A 21399-nucleotide genomic window follows, 5' to 3' on the forward strand; every position below is an offset into this window, starting at 1 on the left:
ATGAAGAAAATAGCTTTACCTAGATTTCTAATGTACTCCCACAGTTTTATTCTTTCTTAGGGATTATGAGTACCATAGACACAAGATAGTAACCATTTAGGTTTAGCAGGATCATGTTTCACAATCAATTGGATCAGTATTTCGAAGTATGCATGATTTCAAGCCCAAAACCATCCTTCCAAAAAAGGAGTAGTTCAACAACAAGACCAATAGAGGGAACATAATAACTATTCAGAAATTGTAAATAACTAGATTTTTTTAGATTTTTTCAGAATTAATTTTTGTTTCAGATAAAAAGTTATGTTTGGGTTGTCCAGGTTTAAAAGATGTTTGATATGCTCTCTAGTACGTTAGAATTAAAACCTTGCAAATTTTATGCACTGATTTTCATGATGAGAGGATTTTTTTATTTTATTTTTTTTGTAAAACATAAACAATAATTTCAGAGTAATAAAATGAAAAAACAACTTTCAAAATTTCAGAAGACAAAATTATGAAGAGATTATTTACCATGTTTGCAGCCATTCCTTGATTATTTTTTTATGCAAGATTTTTAGTAGCATTTGCTTCTTCCTCAGCTCCATCCATTTCCATCACTTCCATGTTGCTATTTGTCTTTGTTTTCTCATTGCTGGTGCTTAAGGGACCTTGAGTTATGATGGCTTTAGATAGGATTTCAAAATTAAAAGGATAATTCTCATTCTTTTGTTTTGTCTAGGTTCATTTGTACTAGTGTCAGATTTTTTATTTTCCTCTTAAATAGTAACTTCAGTTGTAACTTCATTCATTTTTTTTTTTCATTCATACCATCAGGGATTAGCCCAGTTGGTCAGGAGCCTAACTTTCAAGTAGGAGGTCATCGGTTCAAGTCTCCGCTCAAACATAAATTATACTAACTTTAGCATGGGTTTAAGAGGGCCGAGTTTGCTCAGTGGGGAGTAAGCCGGTGGCTACGCTGCCAGGGGGCAGGACGGGCCTATGCCTAGCATAAAAAAAAAAGAAAAAAAAATTGTACCTTCATTCATAGTTTATTTTCCTCTTAAATAGTAACTTCAGTTGTACCTTCATTCACAGAGTTATTTGCTTCTTTAACATTGACAACACCATCCTCCAAAATTGAAGTATCTTTCCTCTTGGCGCCAAACAATGTATTCCTCAGCTAACATATATTCCATCAGAAATTGGTTTATAATTACATCACAAGCATCATCAGAGTGATCAATCACAAAGTTGTTGTTGTGACGAGTTTCAACTCAGTTAATTGGTATAATATTAATTTTTCTATTGTTGAACCCCCCCCCCCCCCCCCCCCCCCCCACACACAACACACACACACATTTCCATCAATATCTTAGACATGATTTGGATGTGCATATTTGGGATCTAAAATGAGACAGACACGCTCCTTAATGCAACCAATTCAAGTTTACTTTGATTTTGAGATTTTAAGATGTTATTTTCTTTTAACTATTGTAGTTATTTGTGTAATTTGAATGGGAATTTAATAAAAATAAGAATTTTAAATTCACGAATAAGTTAAAAGCTAATACAATTAAATTTTGCATAACTATTGTATTTAAGTTAAACCAAATACCACATTTAATCATAATTATTTATATTTAAAACAAACTATTGCAGTTAAGCATAACTGTTATATACTATGTTTAGTTGGAACTGTTAGACCACTGCTCGGTCAAACTCACAAGTTTTGTTGTCTCAAGATTGTTGTCAATGTTATATGAATAAAATTATATGAACAAAATTATATTTTGATTTCTAGTCTACTAAGTGAAGTTTCGTACTAGGTATAGAAGTTGTTAGTTGAGTATCATACATCATAAAAATAAGCCTCGAAGACTTAAGATCTACGAAGACATTTGGATAACTTCATCAACAAGGTATGTGAAGACTGAACCATTGTATTTACTCACAAGCTTTACCATTATATGTTTGTGAGGCTCTGTCGCATGACTTCTAGTAGATTTATTGCAAATAAGAAATTTTGAGTCAAGCTTGTATTGTTAAATATCTCAAAATATGATTCAAGCAATGGATGTTCATTGGTCTTTTAGCAATATTAGTTCGAAACAATTTATTGGTCAAGAACTAATGTTGTGGATAATTTTGGAAACTGCCCAAGAAATGATACTTATATTTATGGAAAATAGGAAGGTTTCAAACATAAAAAAAGATTTGTAAGGAGTACTGAAATTTGGACTCAGGGTAGATTGGCGAACCACTTCGCAAATCATAGATATCTGAAGTTCAAAATATTGGTAAGTTGGCGAACCCAGTTCGCAAACCATAAGGTTCTGAATGAGACAGTTCACCAACCTAGTTCACAAACTGCGGCGATCTGAAACTGGTGAAAGGACAACGGTTGGTGAACCAAGTTCACAAACCGTTGTTATTTGAGTTCATGAGTCACGGTTCTCGTAAATGGTTCACAAACCGTAGCGCCCTGAATTCATGAATTTCCTAATGGTTCACGAACCGTTTCAACAACGGTCCCAGTAAATATTAGCAGACGGTCAAAGACTTATTTTTTTAAATATGTTTAACATTGCAACGACTCTCGTAAACACTTATAAGACATGTATGATCACTAAAACACCTTATGTATGTGTATCATGATTAAAGTCTTAAGTGTTTATATGAACACGATATTGCTTCTAGTTCGAAAGGAATATCTTCTAAGAATTATCATTATACACGATTCACGTACCCGGACCACTGTGTATATTTTTTTATGCGATTTCAAGACAAAATTCTCACATGCTTACTTGAAAGCCTAATTAGAGTTTCATCTAAATTGATTAAGTATCTGCTTGAATCTCAAGTTGCCTAGCTTGAATTCAAAGTAACCCTTAGTCTTGAACATCTATAAATAGAAACACTTATTCAACTGGTAAATGAAATCCCTGACATTTTGTGTCCTGGTTGATTGCTAAAGTCGTCCTCAATTGATCTAAATTTCCTATGAGAAACATCATTAGGTCTACGACTAAAAGACTTCACTTAGAGATTCGTTAAGCCAGGTTCGACTATCTTTACCTTGATACTTCGTGTATCCTGACCTGCTCTTTCTGTTATTGAGGTCTTAGTGATCTCTTTCAGGAGCGAGATAGATAGGAATCACAAAGTTCTCTTCATCTCGGACTTTATAATTCTTTAATATAGATATATGAAAACTATTCTTAATTGATTAGTTCACGATTATTCTTGAGAGATGGTTAAGAGTCCAGGCTTCTCATCTAACAGAGTGTAAGTATTCTGGATTTATGAGGTTTGCTAGCTTTGTCTATTGCAAACAAATTTCCAACTGTTGATCTTTGATCCAAATGAAAATAAAATAGGCTTCTCTGTTAGAGGGAGATTGGTATCAAAAGTCCTCACTTAGGCTGTAAAAAACGAAATCTAAGAAAATTAATTGCATAGAGCCTTGTGAGGTTAAAGAGACGTAAGGAACGCGACTGTAACTGAATTGCTTGGAGGGAAAATTCTGTCGCAACTACATTATAGTCCGAAGTCTGATAGTAGGCTAGTGTCTGTAGCTGCTTAATACAATTTGGTATTCAAATCTGGACGAGGTCCCGTGGTTTTTCTGCAGTTGCAGTTTTCTTTCTAACAAAACTTTTCGTGTCTTGTGTTTTTCATTTTCACATTATATTGTTTATCTTTATAATATGATTTACACAAGTAGTAACATACTCAATTCTAGTATAACATTTATATAATTAAGATCAATTACGAGACTGGTTTCTTATGGAATTCGTGTCTTGAAAGATAGATAACAAGTTTCATACTTGGCATAATTCGGATTTGTATATATCAGATACGACTAGATTGATCTCGAATAATAATTTTTGAGATCGTCCAAATACTCTTCTTAACAATCAGGTTCGCATACGTCATTGTCTAGAATTTTTGATTGAGAAGATGTAGAGATATAAACTTTATATACATATTTTCAAGGGTCATTAAGTTGGTCTACTTGCAATCGTATTAGGTTTTGTCCATACAGGTTGCCGAACGAAAAAGTTGGTGGTGTACTTGGTACCCTTTCTTGTTCAGAAACTAAACTAACTTAAACTAATGAATGTCTTCGTCATCTTCAATGGCATTGTCGTCCTCATATTGGACAAATTGTGGTTATGTGGTTCATCTAATTGATTATACAGGATTCTGCATAGGGGCAAGAGGAAGCTCATGACCTTCTTCACTAATCCATAAGATATGAAAAGAAAATGAGCTGAAGCAGCCACAAATGAGCTGAGAACTAAGATAGAGATAAAAAAGTGACAACAAAGACTCTGTTCAACTGCTGATGCAGAGATATGGTGAAATAATGAGACCCATTTCAAAAATGTTTCCAATAAAAACCTTTATGGAACCATAATATATTCTAATTTTTTCATTAGCAGAGCTTAATAATTTAAAAGATATTCCCACAAAGTTGTTGTTAGTATACCTCCGAATCGTAATATAATTAATAACAATCATAGGTGAGTAGCAACATAAAACTTTAATCAAAAATTACAATTATAATTACAATCATAGGTGAGTAGCAATTATAATTAATTAATTTTAATAAGATAAAAATTTTATCTCTTTTTTTATTCTTATTAGTTGTTGAGAATCTTTGATCGAAAACTTTGTTAAATATGATACATCACAAATTACATATTGCTTCTAACAAGTCAAGCTCTCGAAGGACGACCATAAAAAATGGGAGATATCAGATCCAATGACAATCGGGAAAGGGGAAAATATCGTTTGGTCCTTTTTTAGGTGGTCCAAAGTCAATTTGTTCCTTTGGGAAAACGCCTTTATTGTTTGGTCCATAATTATTTAAATATATTAAATGGACAAAAATATCCTTCCGTGTTAATTTCTACTTATTTTTTTGTAGCAGTTCATTCTTCAAAATGAAATCATGTTAATTTCTACTTATTTTTTTTTCCAGAAATCACCTATATAAAACAAAGTTTATTCCAGAAATGAACTCCATATAAAAACCTAAAAAAACAGAGTTCAATCCAGAAATGAACTCCATATAAAAACCTAAAAAAACCAAAGTTCATTCCAGAAATGAACTCCGTATAAAAACCTAAAAAACCCAGAGTTCATTCCAGAAATGAACTCCATATAAAAACCAAAAAAAAAAACAGAGTTCATTCCAGAAGTGAACTCCATATAAAAAACCTACAAAAACAGAGTTCATTTATGGAATGAACTGCAGCATCATCATCTTCATCATCTTCGTCGTCTTCAACAGCAACAAAAATAAATCCTTCGTTATCTTCAACAACAGCAGCAACAATGAACTTCATCAAAATTCATCGTCGTCATTCATCTTCAACAACAACAACAAAAAAAAACGACGAAAAAACACACAAATCTTCATCTTCTTCATCATCTTCATCGATTTCAACAGCAGCAACAACATCGATCGTCATCAAACAGCAACAACAACATCAAATCGTCTTCATCATCTTCGTTTCAATCTTCATCTTCTTTGACAGCAGCAGAAAAAGTTAAAATCAAATCTTGAAATCAATCTCTGTAAATCTTTGCAATCAAATCAATTTTCGAATTCATCTTTGTAATCTCTGTAAATTAACCGACGACATCATTATAAATTAATCTTCGAATCCCTGTAAAACAATTGCAACAGCAAAAGAAAAAAAAACCTAAAAAAATTGTTGTAGCAAGGAGAAAAAGAGAGAGACCGAGAGGAGAGAGAAAGTAGATTCTTTGAAAAATGATTTCTTTTCTCTTACCTTTTGACTATATATATATGGTCCTAATCTAAAAGGGTATTTCTGCCACTACAAGATGATAATTACATCATTCATGGCGTCATCCTAGGACCAAACCATAATTTCCAGGACCAAACTATATATTTTTCAAAAAAGGACCAAACAGACAATTGACAGAGTCAGCTGGACCAAACTTCCTATAATATATTATTTATAGGACCATATGGTATTTCCTATAATCGGGAAAACCCTTTTATCATCAGAAAAGGGCCCAATTTTTTGAATAATTCGGGATTATCCTCAGAAAAAGAATGATTTTTTGGGGACCATGGTTTTTTTGGGGGGACCATGGTCCTATTAGGCCACCTACCCTATAATTATAAGGGGTGTCCTAAAGCATTGAAATGACTAACCTACCCTTAACCTAATTTAATTTAAAACCAACCTAATAACCACCTATATATATATATATATATATAACCACCACCTCCTCCCACCACCACCTCCCACCATCGTCGATTACCACCACCACCACCTCCGATTATCACCACCACCAACCACCGATTACCACCACCACCACCGCCCACCACCGTCGATTACCACCACCACCACCTCCGATTATCACCACCACCAACCACCACCACCACTATATATATATATATATGTATATATAACTTAATTTAAAACATTAACAAAGATATTCTCACAAACCCATTACTTGTTATTCGTTTTTGGTTGACTAAATGAGAAGTAATCATTAAAATGAGTTGAAAATGGAAGTTGCAGAGAGGTTTAATGGAGGGTTTTTTTCAGAGAAAAGTTCGGTTATCAAGAATTAATTTTTTCTTAACCGAACTCAGAGTTCGGTTGATTCGCAAAAAATACTTTTAACCGAACTCCTTGTATTAGAACAACACAAGTCCATAAGTTCGGTTCCTTCGCAAAATAAGGATATCACCGAACTTTAGTTTACGAAAATAATGAGAAGTCCACAAGTTCGGTTCGTTCGCAAAAATGTTAAGTTTTCTTTGTAACCGAACTCTACCTTTGAAACTTCGTAACCAAACTCTACCTAATTCGCCAAGAAATAAATTTCGTAGTAACCTAACGTTTGCCTAATTGCATATATGCATATATAAGCCCAGTTCGGTTGATTCGCAAAATATGTTGAAGTTCGCGAACCAACCGAACTTCTAACACTAGGTTACTTTTAACCTGCAGTTCGGTTGGGAACTTGGTTGCGTTGAAGTTTGCGAACTAACCGAACACACAAGATGTACCCAAATAAATTGTTAAGTTCAAAGTTCGGTTACCTACCATTTTATCCTAGGTAACCGAACATTACACTGTACGACCAAAACCTCCATTAACGAGCGAGTTCGGTAACCCGCGTGTTTGGAACACGTAACCGAACTACACTTTCAGGTGTGTTCGGTTACATGTTCTTGACATATGGTAACCGAACTGGTCCAAATCTACATAAAAAGTTTCATTTTTTTTGAAAGTTTGGAGCAATTCAACCAACATTATCTAAGTTTGAAGCCTACCTGGGTACCCAAATACCCTTCCTCCGGTTGTGATTGGTAAAATCCATCGTTTTTCATGTTTTCCTTCTTCATCTTCTCTAACTTTACTCTCTCAATAATTCTATTTCTTTAAAAAAAAACCATCTGATTTTTTAATCTCACTAATTATCTTTAACTTAATCATCTCACTAATCATTACACTAACTATTATTAACACTAACTAATCATCACCCAAAATTAATCAGAAAGGTAATTTAGGTATTAGTATAAATATCTAGATAAGAGGTGACCTAGATTTACTTCTAATGTTTTTACCCAAAATAAAATCATGTTCCCCAAAAAAACCATGGTCCCAAAAAATCGTTCCAGAAAAATCCAAGATGGACCTATACTTTTCATCCAATCGGTGTGTAATTGGGTTGGTGAAGCAAACATTGGGCTGCCCTAACTACGTGTCAGTCTATAACCTCGAGGCAAGGCAACCGTCGATGCTGTAGATTTTTCCCCCTCTATCTCCCTCCTAATTCCTATACACTTACCCATTTGCCCAAAGCTTAACCTCGAGTCCGTCGAGAGTGAGAGACAAACCGGAACTACAACAACAAGAATTCTTTTACCAGCACCAACTCAGACGATACTTGATCAAATCTAGGGTTTCCAAAGTTCATCTTCCTTTTCCATTCCAACAGGTAATTTTTACTCTTTATCATCACTACTTACTTCGCTTCTCCATTTCTTCACATACAATTTTTTTCTTTTTTGTTGTTGGATTATTAGTTAAATAAATTGAATGCTTTGATGGCCTCTCAATCCACTGGCCTCTTTTCATCAGGGCATGTTGTTCTAGGATCTTTGATATCCTCTGATTTCAATGTGGTTATTTGTATTCTACAGGTCTGGTTCAAGCCCAATTTTCCATGTATTATGTGAGCAGTGCCTTTACATGGCACTGACATCATCAGTTGTGCGTTGTTGCTCGGTAAGTAAATTCATCTTATCTTATTGGTGTTATAGTTTTAGTTGTCTGACCCATGCTAGTGTTGCTATTAACAATTCGAATAGGTTTATGAATTTTGTCAAAAATAGCTCTATTCAGTTTGTTTAGGGAGAAAAAAAATCTCAGTTCTATTTAATAGATTGTGGTTGCTTCCCTACCTATGTAGTTCTGTCAAGTTGATTGGCTTAATGGTGCTAGTCATGGTAGAAATTTAGTGATTTTGGATGTGTTTGTTTGTAGATGGGTGTAACATTTGTGGATATACAACTTACAACCACTAGCCATTGACTGGAGTGGCTTAAGATCACTGTCCATGTGAGACCGTTCTGAACAATGTGCACCTATTTACTTGGGAAATTATTCAGTCAGTTTCCTGGGTTGTCAGCACAGACTACTCTGCATAACAATAATGATTTGCCACCATTGGCAAATTTCATTTTAATGATGTGACAAGACCACTCCACACTCCATTTGCTTAGCTTCATATTTTCTAATATTGGACATGTCATAAATGTATCAACTGTTCAACTCTGTAGAACCTAAATGAACCAGTATTTTCTTTCAGTATTTCAATGAGAAGAACTTTAAAAGTGCAAAATCATTCGAGGCAGAGAAAGGATACACGAATGCAATTGGTAGAAATATGCGGTAGGCTATTCATGCTTTGTTATACATAATTGTTTATGGGTTTAAGCTTGAGAATTAGGAATTTGGTTCACCATGCTGGTCAACTACTTGTCACAGAATTAGCAGTATTGTTCGCTCGAAACTATCCAAGTTGTGTTCTCGATCAAACAATGAGGGTGCTCAAAAGCTATTGCAGGAGATGAACCATTATGGCACTGCAAGCACCTCAGATCGTGCGAAGTTGTTGAGTAAGGTATTAGTTCCGTATTATCGGGGAGTGTTTGCATCTTCCGTTTCTTCTGCTAATTTACTTTATCTTCTGAACTACCCATCCACACACGCACAAAACATGTACAACTGAGAAGTTCTGATAATGAAACTGATTCAATCAAAATACAAGATCAGATGTATTTGTTTTTGTTTTTTGCATATCCTACTGTGCTGGTCAGTTGGTTTTTTAAACTAATTGGTAGTTTAATCATTTGCTCTAATTGGTTCCCTATCAGTCACTCATGTAGTGACCAGGAAAAGTGATAGATAGTAAGTGATTGTCGCATGCGATCTAGCTTGCTAGATAAAAGAAAACTATGAATTTGAAGGTGTTGCACTGCACATCTTGAAAGAACATGTTCAATTTATCATGAGTCGAAGTGCTTATTTGCATGGCGATGCTTCAGTATATCTTCATTTCTTGATATATACATTTGAGATTGTGCTTATTCTTTCATTGAGGTAGTTTAATGGCGTTGTTATTCTTCACTAGATTTTGCGTTCCATTTTATTTTTTTTGAATTAATTCCATCATGTTGCTTATTTCTTGCTTTGTTTCACAGATTTCCGTTTGTTTGGGTTATAAAAGTGTGAAAGATTTACTTGGAAATGAAAATTTCCTGGCAAAATCAGTTGTAGATCTAAAAGATGGGGTAGACGACTTAGGGTTTCTACTGACCTGCGAAAGATTTGCATGTATCACTTTGGGTAGTGCTTCACCAATTGAATTGTATGGCGAGATTAAGTCGGGAGGAAATCAGTTACCAGCTCAAAGTGATAAGGTTTTCCCAAGTTCTCCAGGTGGGAAATTACTTAATCAAGAGGGGCAGAACCAAAAACCTTATTCTTTGGGCCCTCCCATTTCTGATGAAAAAATATCTTCACTAGAGGATGAATCTTCCAATGCGTTTCTTGCACTTTCTGAAGGGCAGCCTCTTGACGTAGAGAGACTGAATGAAAGGTCGTCTCTGGCTCTTCCCATTTCTGATGATAAACTTTTTTCATTAGAGGAGGGAACTACTGATGTGGTTCCTTTATCTCCTCCTCCCCAAAAGAATTCGATTCATAAAGCTACTGCAAAGGAGTCTCACATTAATTTGGTCAGGGAATCACAACAAAATACATCATTGCCCAAGTTGAATCTTGACACTCCTCTGAGCAGTATACCAAGATTAAGTAGCAGACAGTGTCAGCAGCTTGAAAAAGTTGGCTTTCACACGGTTGATATCTCTGAACCTTACGCAAATAGTAATTTATTATGTATTCCTTGCAAGAAGGCTTGTGATTACTGATCAAAAGTGCGAGGCTTATATTCACGTTTATCATTTGCTTCATTACAGGTGAGAAAGTTGCTAAATCATTTTCCTCGCACATACGCCGATCTACAAAATGTCCAGGGTGAAGTTGACGAGGGTAACTATTTGATATCCACAGGGAAAGTCATATCTTCAAGGTAAATTAGATTCTCCATTTTCTGATGCTTTTTAGCTGATCTACATTTAAGTTAGGGCAGCACGATTTGCTCTTTTTAGTAGTTATGGTTTGATCTTGATATTATTATTTCGGGCGAGATGATTGGGAATCCTTGAAAAGATTCTTGATTACTTGAGATGTTCTTTTGTGCAGGGGGATTAGAGCGAGTTCGTTTCTCTCATTCCTAGAGGTTATCGTGGGTTGTGAAATTAGAAATGATATATTAGCATCTAGACGTGGTCATGATGATGATCATTCTGGTGATACTACAAAAAGAAAGATGGTTTATTTGCATCTAAAGAAATTCTTCCGTGGTCCTCGATTTACCAATCAGTATTTTCTAGATATCATTCAGTCCAAGCATAAAGCGGGAGATTTCGTATGTGTTACTGGTAAGGTAGGTCTTCCCTTTGTTTTCTGTCTCCTCTGTTGCATTTTGAAGCGGATACAATATGAAGTCAGTCTGTTTTTCTTTTGTCTTTGTTCACACCCAAGCTTAAGTTTTCTGCTCAAGTTTGGCTTGGGTTTTTCTGATTTTGACTTTGGCCTTCGTGGACTCTTTCTTTTACGAGGTCACACATGCTTAGGTCCGCCGGACTTGGCATGTTTATGAATTAGCAAGTCAAACACACCTTTAGACTGTAAGGATTTGCACTACTTACTTAATATCAGTTTTAGAAAATCAATAGTATCTTAAAACCTTAAAAAAATACAACGTATAGTAGAGCTTAGAAAGAGTTGAGGTAAAACCTGAGTAGCTCGTACTGTCTCATGCTAAATACAACCTGTTCATGACTTTTACAAGCTTAACACCATAGTGCTGAAGCTATTTTTATGTTCGGCAGTCGAACTTGGGCGATCTGCAGACGAGTCTAACTCGAGCTGTTTTGAGAACCGGTTTACAAACCCTACATGCATAGTTCAGAAAATCTCCGGTAGAGGAAACCAAAATATATAAACAAAATGGCGAAAAACTCCAAATTTTTGTGAAGGGGAAAGGGGAAGAGTTATCGAGTCTAACCAGATAAGGAAGTCAAGCCACCTACATACTTCTGTTGGTATAGCTTCTCTAAAGCTTCTCAGATGACACTTGTTTTAATTAAAAAGTTGCTAAACAATTATTGTCATTTGTAAATCTTGGTATTGCGGTTGTTGGTGGCACATTCATTTGATCTGATACAAAGAGCTTTTTGGGATGCGAAGAATATCTCATCTTTTCTTTTTCACTCGGATGACAGAATCTGCTGTTTAAGTTTAAGAATTTTCTATTGTTTTTGTTATTAACATTGGCTCATGTGTTCCGATAATTGTACTCCAGGTCAAGTTAATGCCTGCCAAAGATCACTATGAGTTGAAAGAATACAATATTGACATCATCCAAAGTGAGAAAGAATCATCAGTTCACGGAGAAGGAAGGCCATATCCTATATATCCATCAAAAGTAGGCTTGACTCCAACTTTTCTTAGAGAAACCATTTCCAGGTGAGTTCCTTCATACTTGCAGGTATTTTTCGCTGACTGTCATCATTTCTCTATCCTTTCTTTCAAGATGTCTTAGTAAGATGTGATAAAGGCATGGTTTTGCATTTTCTATACGCTCTTATAGTTGAACTGTTGCGAACCATTAACTGTCCGCCTTACCTTTCTATTTCTTTTACGTGTCCAGAGCCTTGCAATCATTATCAACAGATATAGATCCTCTTCCCAAAAATATCTGCGAGGAGTACGCATTATTAGGTCTTCATGACGTAAGTTAAATTGTTGAGTTTGTTTTAATGTGTTTCTGGTCATGCTCCATGTTTTTAGCTCATGGTTTTGTAATTCAAGTTGGTAACTTTCACTCACTACACAAATGGCGCTCCTCTCATTGTTTTATCTAGCATAGTAACTGACTCTGTCCTATCAAATACTTTTCAAGAAATTGGGGGAAATTTACTAAGTGTCTGATAAATAGAGAACAAGGCTTAGAATCTTACCCATAGTCACTTTAGTTAAAAAAAAGTTGTTAACGGTTTTCTTATTTTCAACAACCTCGAAGCTTATATGGTTCTTGCACAAAGTAAATCCTTAATTCATGACCATTGATTAGGATTTAGGACTAACCCCTCTCAAATAAAGCTATTGGAAAAAGTTTAATGAAGTTAGTCAACCAACACGTTTAAAACATATACTAAATTTTTCTATGAACTAGCAAGGTTTGGAGTAGCATCTACTATTTTCCAGATTGATATAGTGGGGGTAGTGAGATGACAACCTTCTACAATAAACTTAAAGTATGTGGGTATTACCAGGTTCTCAATTCAGTCAAGCAGAGTTGTGTTTATTTTGATGCTGTTTGCACAAAAAGTGAATCTGAGGGACCTTCTAATTATGGTTGCAGGAAACATCAAATAACCATACTGCCATTGCAGAAAAATAGAGACCATGCATGATAATTAAACTTACAGTTACGTGATTGGTTAAATTCTTCTACCATGGTTGCAGGCATATATGGGAATCCACTGTCCAAAGGACTCAAAAGAAGCTGATTTAGCTCGCAAGAGGCTAATATTCGATGACTTCTTCTACCTTCAGGTGCACTTCATGCTGCAATTATTAAGCTGTTTGCAAATTGTGAATCAATTTACTGCCTCAGTTTACCCCAAAAAAACAATGAGACAGTGGCTAACTGCTTATGAGCGTATATTAGACAGTCATCCTATAAAAATTGCAACGACTCTGTTTTCCTGTACAAGTTTTTCTACTTATTGGAACAAATGATGTTGTACTCGAGAGTAATTAGTTCTACTTAACGTAATTATTAATTTACTGCAGTTGGGACGACTGTTTCAAATGGTCGAACCGCTTGGATCATGGATAGAAAGAGATGAATTGTTGGATAGTTATAGAAAACATGAACCTGATGCTGCTGTTGCTGAAGGGTGGTCCAGCCTCACCAAGAAGTTTGTGGAGGCTCTTCCTTATAAACTTACACCTAGTCAGCTAAATGCAATCTCAGAAATTATTCGGGATCTGAAGCGTCCAGTTCCTATGAACCGGCTTGTACAGGTGTTGTACCTGGCAACCCTTTCTTGTATCTTTTGTTTACTAAAATGTTGAGATAACTTATCCTATACGAGATTAGTTGTTAGTGCTCTTGCAAATTCCTTAGCCTGAATATGCACAATTGCACATAGGCTTGTGCAACTCCATAACCCGCCAAGTGTGAGATTAGAGAAGTTAAAAGATCTTATTGGAGGGCTCATAACACAAAACTTGTCATGACATATATTTTATCCAGCGGATGAATAACATGTGAAATGATCATGGTATTCCAGGGAGAAGTTGGATGTGGGAAAACTGTGGTTGCTTTTTTGGCATGCATGGAGGTTGTTACTTCTGGTTTTCAGGTTTGTTGCATTCACCCCTTTCTGTATTACAGAATTATGGATCAATCATTGATAAGATTTTGTATAATTACAATAATATGTTTTACATTCATCTCCAATCTTGCTACTGCAAATTTTTCATCCAATTTTTAAGGGATTCACTGAATGAGTTTGAGTTGTATGTATTTGGTCCTAACTGCAGGCAGCTTTCATGGTTCCAACTGAACTGCTCGCAATACAGCATCATGAGCACTTGCTTAAGTTGCTTGAGAACGTTGATGACCAGTCTAAACCTTCAATCGCTCTACTAACTGGTTCTACCACAGCAAGACAATCGAGGATAATTCGTCAGGTATGTACTGTTTCTTATTTCTTTGTCGGTGGATCGCACATAGTCTGAAATTCTTATTTCCTACAGGGTCTCCAAAATGGAGATATCTCGTTGGTAATTGGGACTCACAGTCTATTTGCCGACAAAGTGGAATTTTCAGCTTTACGTATTGCTATAGTAGATGAGCAACACCGTTTTGGTGTGATCCAGAGAGGAACTTTCACTAGTAAGGTGAGACCTTTTGGTTTAGCATGATAATTTAATATAACTCGATTAACTTCTTTTCTGCTATTTATATATCTTTGCCTATTATAAGTTAGGCAATGTTGGTAGCTTGCTCTCATGGAGGCACGCATGCTATGGGGTTAAAAAATAATTTCTTCTGACTGTCGATAGTCGTACAAGGCTGTATACGGTCAAAAGTTAAACGGATGGACTGGTTTCTGTTTTAATCATCATTGGGGAGTAAAATAAAGCTTCTAAATTCTGCAGTTATATACGGGATCAGGAAACTCAAAGATGAGTGAGAGCACGGCTTGTTTACCCAAAGACGAAGTCTACATGGCCCCTCATGTTCTAGCCATGTCTGCCACACCTATTCCAAGATCACTTGCTTTGGCATTATATGGAGACATGTCTCTCACCCAAGTACGTTGTACTTTCCTCATTGATAAATGTATCCACTGGATAAATAAATTATAACGAATCATCTGATGGTAACTTTTTTATTGTTTGATAACAGATTACAGATTTACCTCCTGGGAGAATACCAGTAGAGACATTTGTTTTGCAAGGGAACAGTGTTTGTGATGATAATGTGAATCAGGTGATTTAACTAATTTGGCTACTTGATTATATGCTGTTAATAAACTGAAACAAGTGAGGTGGGAACTTTAGGATGTTTATAGAGTCTGACCGATCTTTCTACGCAACAGATGATACGAGATGAATTAGAAGCAGGAGGAAAGGTCTTTATTGTTTATCCAATAATAGAAACATCTGAGAAGCTGCCACAGGTTCGTGCAGCTGCAACAGATTTCGACGCTGTATCGTGTGTTTTTGAGGTTTACAAATGTGGTTTATTACATGGAAGAATGAAAGGTGATGAGAAAGAAGAAGCTCTGCAGAAGTTTAGATCCGGAGAAATTCGTATACTGCTTTCGACTCAAGTGATTGAAATTGGAGTTGATGTCCCCGATGCATCCATGATGGTTGTTATGAATTCTGAGAGATTTGGATTTGCACAGCTACATCAACTAAGAGGCCGAGTCGGACGAGGGTCGAGGAAGTCAAAGTGTATATTTCTTTCATCTACGGCTAGTGGTATAAACCGATTGAAGACCTTAGCAGAATCATCTGATGGATTTCACTTAGCGAATATGGACCTTGCTCTTCGTGGTCCAGGAGATTTGCTGGGTAAGAAACAGTCAGGGCACCTTCCAGAGTTTCCTATAGCAAGGTTGGAAGTGGATGGAGGTATTCTTGAAGATGCACATATTGCTGCACTGGTAATCTCTGTGCCTCAGTCATTTTTATTTCCTATATGCTTTAATTGCATCTTCTATCAGATTCCATGTGTGGATGATTTGCCCTTGCCTTCTCCAAATCGTAACTTTTTTTACTAGCCTGCATAGCTACAAGCTACGCTTTCTTATTTCTTTTTGGTTCTTCTTCCCGTTTTGTAGTTTCCATGTTTGCATCTTAGACCATTTAGGTTTATGTTATTCCTTAAATGTTAACGAGACTTTCTTTTTCCTTCTTTTGGCTTCTATGCAGAAAACTTTGATTGCTTCCCATGATCTAGAGCAATTTCCAAAGCTCAAAGCTGAACTTAGCATGCGACAACCACTTTGTATACTGGGCGATTAATTAATCTCTCTGCCAGTACACCAGGAGTGCGGAGATCATGAGTAAAGCTTATGTTGTACATTGTTTGTGTGATTCTGATTGGCAGGAGAATCTTAATCTTTATTTTTGTTTTGTTGTATACTGAATTTGTACAAACTGGTTCTTAAAGAACACAGCTCCAAATCGCTTATTTATTAAGTAGCTACCCCAAAATTGGATCTTCCTTAACGAAGAAGGCTGGCGGAACCATAATCTGACCCTGTCACCCTGGTCCCTGGTGACCAGATTGGCAAGTTGAAGCCCAGTGCAGTATAATAGTGCCTGGTGCGAGAGTTGGCTTCTATCCTCCTCTTTTGAGTTTCCAAGCAAGTACAAACAAGCGCGTGTCATACAATGATGAAAATGGGGTGAGTTATCTCCTCCAAGTTGCAACACGTGCGACAGATTGCCACTATCTTTTTCAATAAACAAAGCCTGGTTAAGCAAGGTCAGAAAACCAGTTTGTATTCGTAGTCTAACCCATTTCTCGCAATCTAGGTTTCTTGTAGTTCCTCTTTTGGATGATGTCCGGCACTGATGATTGGGTGGATCCAAGACAAGTTGATCCACTAGTAGTCGGGAGAGTGATAGGAGATGTGGTTGGCATGTTTGTACCGAGATTAAACATATCTGTTTGTTACGGCTCTAAGCATCTCACTAGTGGTTGCGAAATTGAGCCTTCCGTTGCTGCTGATCCTCCCAAAGTTCAGATTTCTGGTTCTCCTCAACATCTCTATACGCTGGTAGTACATGTTAATTGCTCCATTCTTATTGAGGAAATAATCCACATAGCCTACATCTTTATTTTGTGACTCACCAGCGCTTCATGTACATGCAGGTGATGGTAGATCCTGATGCCCCTAGCCCAAGCGAACCCACCATGCGAGAGTATATTCACTGATAATCTAAGAAATCTTAAATATGCTTACTGATAGCAGGGTTAATACTACAGTCATCCAATAGTTTTGCCAAATGATCATCTTATCGAGTTCTTGCGAATTACTGGCAGGATTGTAGTGGATGTTCCAGGTGGTACAAGCCCATCCGAAGGTTAGTCAATCTAAATCCATCCATCAAACTTAAAAGCACTAATCTTGTTTTTTCATTTAGGCATTATTAAAGCACATATATCTTGTTACAGTATCAAAATTTAGTTTCGTGTTTCAAGTTGATAATTTTACATTGCCAGGGAAAGAGGTAGTAAGATATATGGGGCCAAAACCACCTGTGGGGATGCACAGGTATGTGATGGTGGCCTTCGAGCAGAAGGGCGAGCTTAAAATGGTTGTGGAGGAACCTGCGTGCCGTCCGCACTTCAACACTCGAAACTTTGCTCAACAGTATGATCTTGGAATCCCTGTCTCGGCTTTCTACTTCAACTCTCAGAAAGAATGACCTGCCACTGCGGGCCATTAGCTGGTGAATAAGTAAGCTTAAGTAGTTTTAACAGTGTACGAGACTGAATACGTTGGTTGTATTTGTATTTTGTATACATAAGTGGGAGTTGTGGATCCTTTAAATAATGTGTTTAGAGCTCGTTCCTTGGTTTGAAATTGTGTTTTATGTCACCTCTAAAGGATGTCTAATAATATGCCTATTTACTTGTATATGTCCACTCGACTTAAAGATGAAAAGATGAAACATTGTCAAGATTTATTCCTTCACAAACTGCGATCAAGCCATATGGTTTGCTTTCTCCCTGCGGCACCGTATGTCTACAGCTTTCCCAATTACCACTATAATAATATTAGAGCAATCCAAAATCCAATAGTTTTGCCAAATAATTGTCCTATTCTTCGAGTTCTTGAGGATTCTTGATAGGGAAACTTAGCGCAGGCCCAAAAAAAAATAATATTCTCATTGTCAGGCCTACAATTAATTTTACGTACCGTGACACCCATAATAATATGAAATTATTAAAAATGTCCGCATGACGGATTACGCATCAGGAGTATAATTGCCAACGCAATTTGGATATAACATATCTAAAAATATAATTGCCAACGCAATTTGGATACAACATATCTAAAAATCCGCGCCTTAGAATTTTACAAATTTTATATCGTTGGAAATTTTTTTAAGAGAGCTAAGCAACGAGTATAAACAAGAATATCAAATTTTAGTTTTTCACGAAAAAATCGGAGGTGAATATCATTTTAGGCAAAATTTTCGAAAACTTGATACATAACCATTATGCAGCCACCAAAAAGATGCATAATACATTCTGCAGACGCATAACGAATTATGCAACCATTTTCTCCACTACATGACAAATTATGCATTTGGATAACAAAGTTATGCATCTATAACAAGTTATGTAACCATTATTTTGGTTGATTTTAGTGGGTACATAAAAAAATTGATGCATAATGCATTATGCATCCATATTTACGGATGCATATATTTTCTCGATGCATAAAAGATTGTGCAACAATTTCTCGATGCATAATGCATTATGCATTCATATTTTCGGATGCATAACAGGTTATGCATCCATTTTCTCGACTGCATAACATGTTATGCAGATATTATGCAGCCTTTTTTTGTTGGTTTCAATACTAACAAAAAAGTAGTTGCATAACGTGTTATGCTACTATCTAGGGCTGGCAATGGATAACCGATATCCGATATCCATTTCCGAAAGCCGACATCCTATAGGATTTAATCCGACATATCGGATATCGGAATCCGATATTCTATTGGATATTTCCTCTTAACGATATCGATATCGGAATAGGCTGTTTCCGTTAGGTTAATATCCGATATCCGATAGTCTAGGGGTGTACTTGTAATTTCCTACCCCTAGGTATATGTGTCGCATGTCGGAAGAGAATAACCCATTTCATTCATTCTACCAAAAGTCCGTTTTTTCTCATTCTCTAACAGTGATTCACTGGTTCGTGATTTGATCGAGAGAGGGGGACTGAGCGATCGATTTGATCGTGATTTGGTCGAGAATATTGATGATTAAAGACTCTCAATCAAAAAGTAAGTCATTGTTTGTGTTTTCTATTATTGTTTCGAAGTTTAGGTTTTTTTTCCCCAAATCGATTGCGTATTTAATTGTTTTTGTTGTCTATTATTGTTGCGAATAGCGGATTATAGGTGGGTTTGATGTATATTTTGAATTATAAAATTGTATGATGTTTAATTTTGATTTTAGAGAGTTAGGGTTTGTGATGTTCTTCCCTAAATTAGAAATTAGGGTTTATAAGAAGAACTTAGAAGGGAAATAACTGTTTGAGTTTCTATTGGATTTATATGAATTTGAAATTCTTTGTTGTATGGTATGAAAAAATCAAAGTATTTGAGAACTAATTTTGTTGATTGTTAACAAGTTACAGCAAAATGTAAATATCTAACAATACACTTTTTTTGGATTTCTAAATATTTGATGCTAACCAAATATTTTGGAACCCACGTATCTATCTTGTTTAACCTTATTTCTGGCATATATATACACAAGCAGAAACCTGTTTCTCCCTACAATTGTAAAGTTTTGCGCTTCGTTTGCCTTATCCTTTTTGAACTAAGTTTCTTAGCTTTTCACCTGATCACAATTATTTTGTCTTTACTTCCTTTGTTCCTTCAGCAATAGCTAGTTGCCACAGGAAATAGTTTGAAGAAGCAAGATTGATCCAAGGGTTAAAGCTTTTGTATCGTCTGGAGGATCATCTTCTTGGCACATATCAAGTAGGTTTTCTATCTGTTAGTTTTCTATCTGTTAAAGCAAGTTAATGCCTAATCGATTGTTTCGAATTTGAATCTTCCTTTTAGTTTAATTTTGTCATTTCTATGTTAATATGTCAACTGATTTCAAGAAATCTTTGTGAGATTTTGCCCCTGCTACTTTCATTTTTATACTATTTGGAATCACTATTTGTTTGTCTGCATCACTATTTGTTTTTCTTTCTAATTGATTGTTTCTGTTTAATCCTTTTTTATGTCATATGTACATTAATGAACTCATGAACCGTGTGTTTATTTCTGGGTTGTCGTTGTTCTCAGAATGTCTCAAAGTGAAAAAGCATCCAATAGAGTTGGAACTCCAAGCTGCAGTCAACCAATTTCCCAACAGCCAGAACAAGAAGATCAAAGTGTTGCTTCAACAATTGCTTCAACAGCACCTTCTTCGAGTAATAAGAGATCATTAGCAGAAGTAGAAGATGAAAATCATCCACTTGTTATTGCTTTATTGGAGAAATTGCGCACAACAAGGTCACCTTCATGGGAATTCACTAGGAAAATCATTGTAGAGCCTGATAAAGATAACCCGGGTAAGGAAGTGGCTGTCCTTATGGGTGAATGTCATCATTGCAAAAAGTTGGTACCTGCTTGTAGTGAACAAGGAACTACCCGCTTGGCTCAACATCTAAGAATATGTCCCCAGAAGCCTCAAAACAAGCCAGGCCAGATGAAGATTACCACTGCAGTTAAAAAAGCAGGTACTAACCAAGTTAAATTACTTAATTACAAGTATTGATCCAATAGTTACTAGGAACTGCCTTGCTAAAATGATTGATAAACATGATTACCCACTCAACATGGTTGAGCATTTCTATTTTAGAGATTTTGTTAAGTCTTTGAACCCTGCTGCGAGAATGTCATGTAGGAATACAAGTAAAGCTGATGTGTTGAGGTGTTACGCTGAAATGAAAGGTGAATTTCAATTACAGTTAGAGAATTTGACTTCCAAATGTAGTCTCACAACTGATATGTGGACTGCCAAACACACTAAAGATGGTTATTGTTGTGTTACATGCCATTTTATAGATGATGAGTGGAATTTGATTGCCAAAACCTTAGCTTACATTGTAGTGCCATCTCCGCATACAGGAGATGTTCTCTCAGATTTTATCAAAACTTGCACATTGGAATGGAACATTGATAGGAAGTTTTTCGCTTTGACTGCTGATAATGCTCCAGCTAATGGTGTTATGATGAGGAATCTTATTAACTGGCTAGATGGTAAGAATTGTTTGTTGCTTCAAGGAAAATTGTTTCACATGAGGTGTAGTAACCATATACTGCATTTGATTGTATTGTATGGCATGAAAGTAGTTGTTGTGTTTATAGAGGGTATTAGAGATTATGTTAAGTATGTAAAGTCTTCACAAGCTAGGAAAGAGAAGTTTGAAACAGCATTGACACAATGTAG

At 36.0% G+C, this 21399-nt stretch overlaps 2 protein-coding genes across 4 annotated transcripts; both read left to right on the forward strand.

Annotated features, from left to right (window-relative positions):
* The first annotated feature begins 7805 nt into the window (after window positions 1-7805).
* LOC113282129 (ATP-dependent DNA helicase homolog RECG, chloroplastic-like) lies at window positions 7806-16430 on the forward strand. 3 transcript variants are annotated; one of them, XM_026531070.1, is made up of 18 exons: window positions 7806-7977; window positions 8183-8267; window positions 8851-8933; window positions 9030-9165; window positions 9746-10402; window positions 10523-10635; window positions 10809-11052; window positions 11974-12137; window positions 12322-12403; window positions 13140-13229; window positions 13470-13703; window positions 13973-14044; window positions 14226-14375; window positions 14442-14585; window positions 14847-15002; window positions 15097-15180; window positions 15290-15862; window positions 16131-16430. In XM_026531070.1, the coding sequence occupies exons 2-18, from the start codon at window positions 8232-8234 to the stop codon at window positions 16221-16223; spliced, it is 3111 nt and encodes a 1036-aa protein (XP_026386855.1). In that variant the 5' UTR covers window positions 7806-7977; window positions 8183-8231; the 3' UTR covers window positions 16224-16430. The 3 variants fall into 3 exon arrangements, with proteins under 3 accessions (XP_026386855.1, XP_026386857.1, XP_026386856.1); XM_026531072.1 differs by lacking the exons at window positions 8851-8933; window positions 9030-9165 and having other exon boundaries at window positions 7807-7977; XM_026531071.1 differs by lacking the exons at window positions 7806-7977; window positions 8851-8933.
* A 72-nt stretch (window positions 16431-16502) lies between these two features.
* On the forward strand, window positions 16503-17744 carry LOC113282130 (protein MOTHER of FT and TFL1-like). Its single transcript, XM_026531073.1, has 5 exons — window positions 16503-16609; window positions 16740-16984; window positions 17080-17129; window positions 17251-17291; window positions 17431-17744. The coding sequence occupies exons 2-5, from the start codon at window positions 16763-16765 to the stop codon at window positions 17634-17636; spliced, it is 519 nt and encodes a 172-aa protein (XP_026386858.1). The 5' UTR covers window positions 16503-16609; window positions 16740-16762; the 3' UTR covers window positions 17637-17744.
* Window positions 17745-21399: the final 3655 nt, after the last annotated feature.

This window comes from Papaver somniferum, chromosome 5 (genome assembly GCF_003573695.1).
Source record: "Papaver somniferum cultivar HN1 chromosome 5, ASM357369v1, whole genome shotgun sequence".
Taxonomy (NCBI): domain Eukaryota; kingdom Viridiplantae; phylum Streptophyta; class Magnoliopsida; order Ranunculales; family Papaveraceae; genus Papaver; species Papaver somniferum.

Coding starts and splice junctions, on each gene's coding strand:
- LOC113282129 (XM_026531070.1), top strand. CDS start 8,232: ATGGCACTGACATCATCAGTTGTGCGTTGTTGCTCG. Junction 8,268..8,850: donor CAGTTGTGCGTTGTTGCTCG/GTAAGTAAATTC, acceptor ATTTTCTTTCAG/TATTTCAATGAGAAGAACTT. Junction 12,404..13,139: donor CATTATTAGGTCTTCATGAC/GTAAGTTAAATT, acceptor CCATGGTTGCAG/GCATATATGGGAATCCACTG.
- LOC113282130 (XM_026531073.1), top strand. CDS start 16,763: ATGATGTCCGGCACTGATGATTGGGTGGATCCAAGACAAGTTGATCCA. Junction 16,985..17,079: donor CTCAACATCTCTATACGCTG/GTAGTACATGTT, acceptor ATGTACATGCAG/GTGATGGTAGATCCTGATGC. Junction 17,292..17,430: donor TGGTACAAGCCCATCCGAAG/GTTAGTCAATCT, acceptor TTACATTGCCAG/GGAAAGAGGTAGTAAGATAT.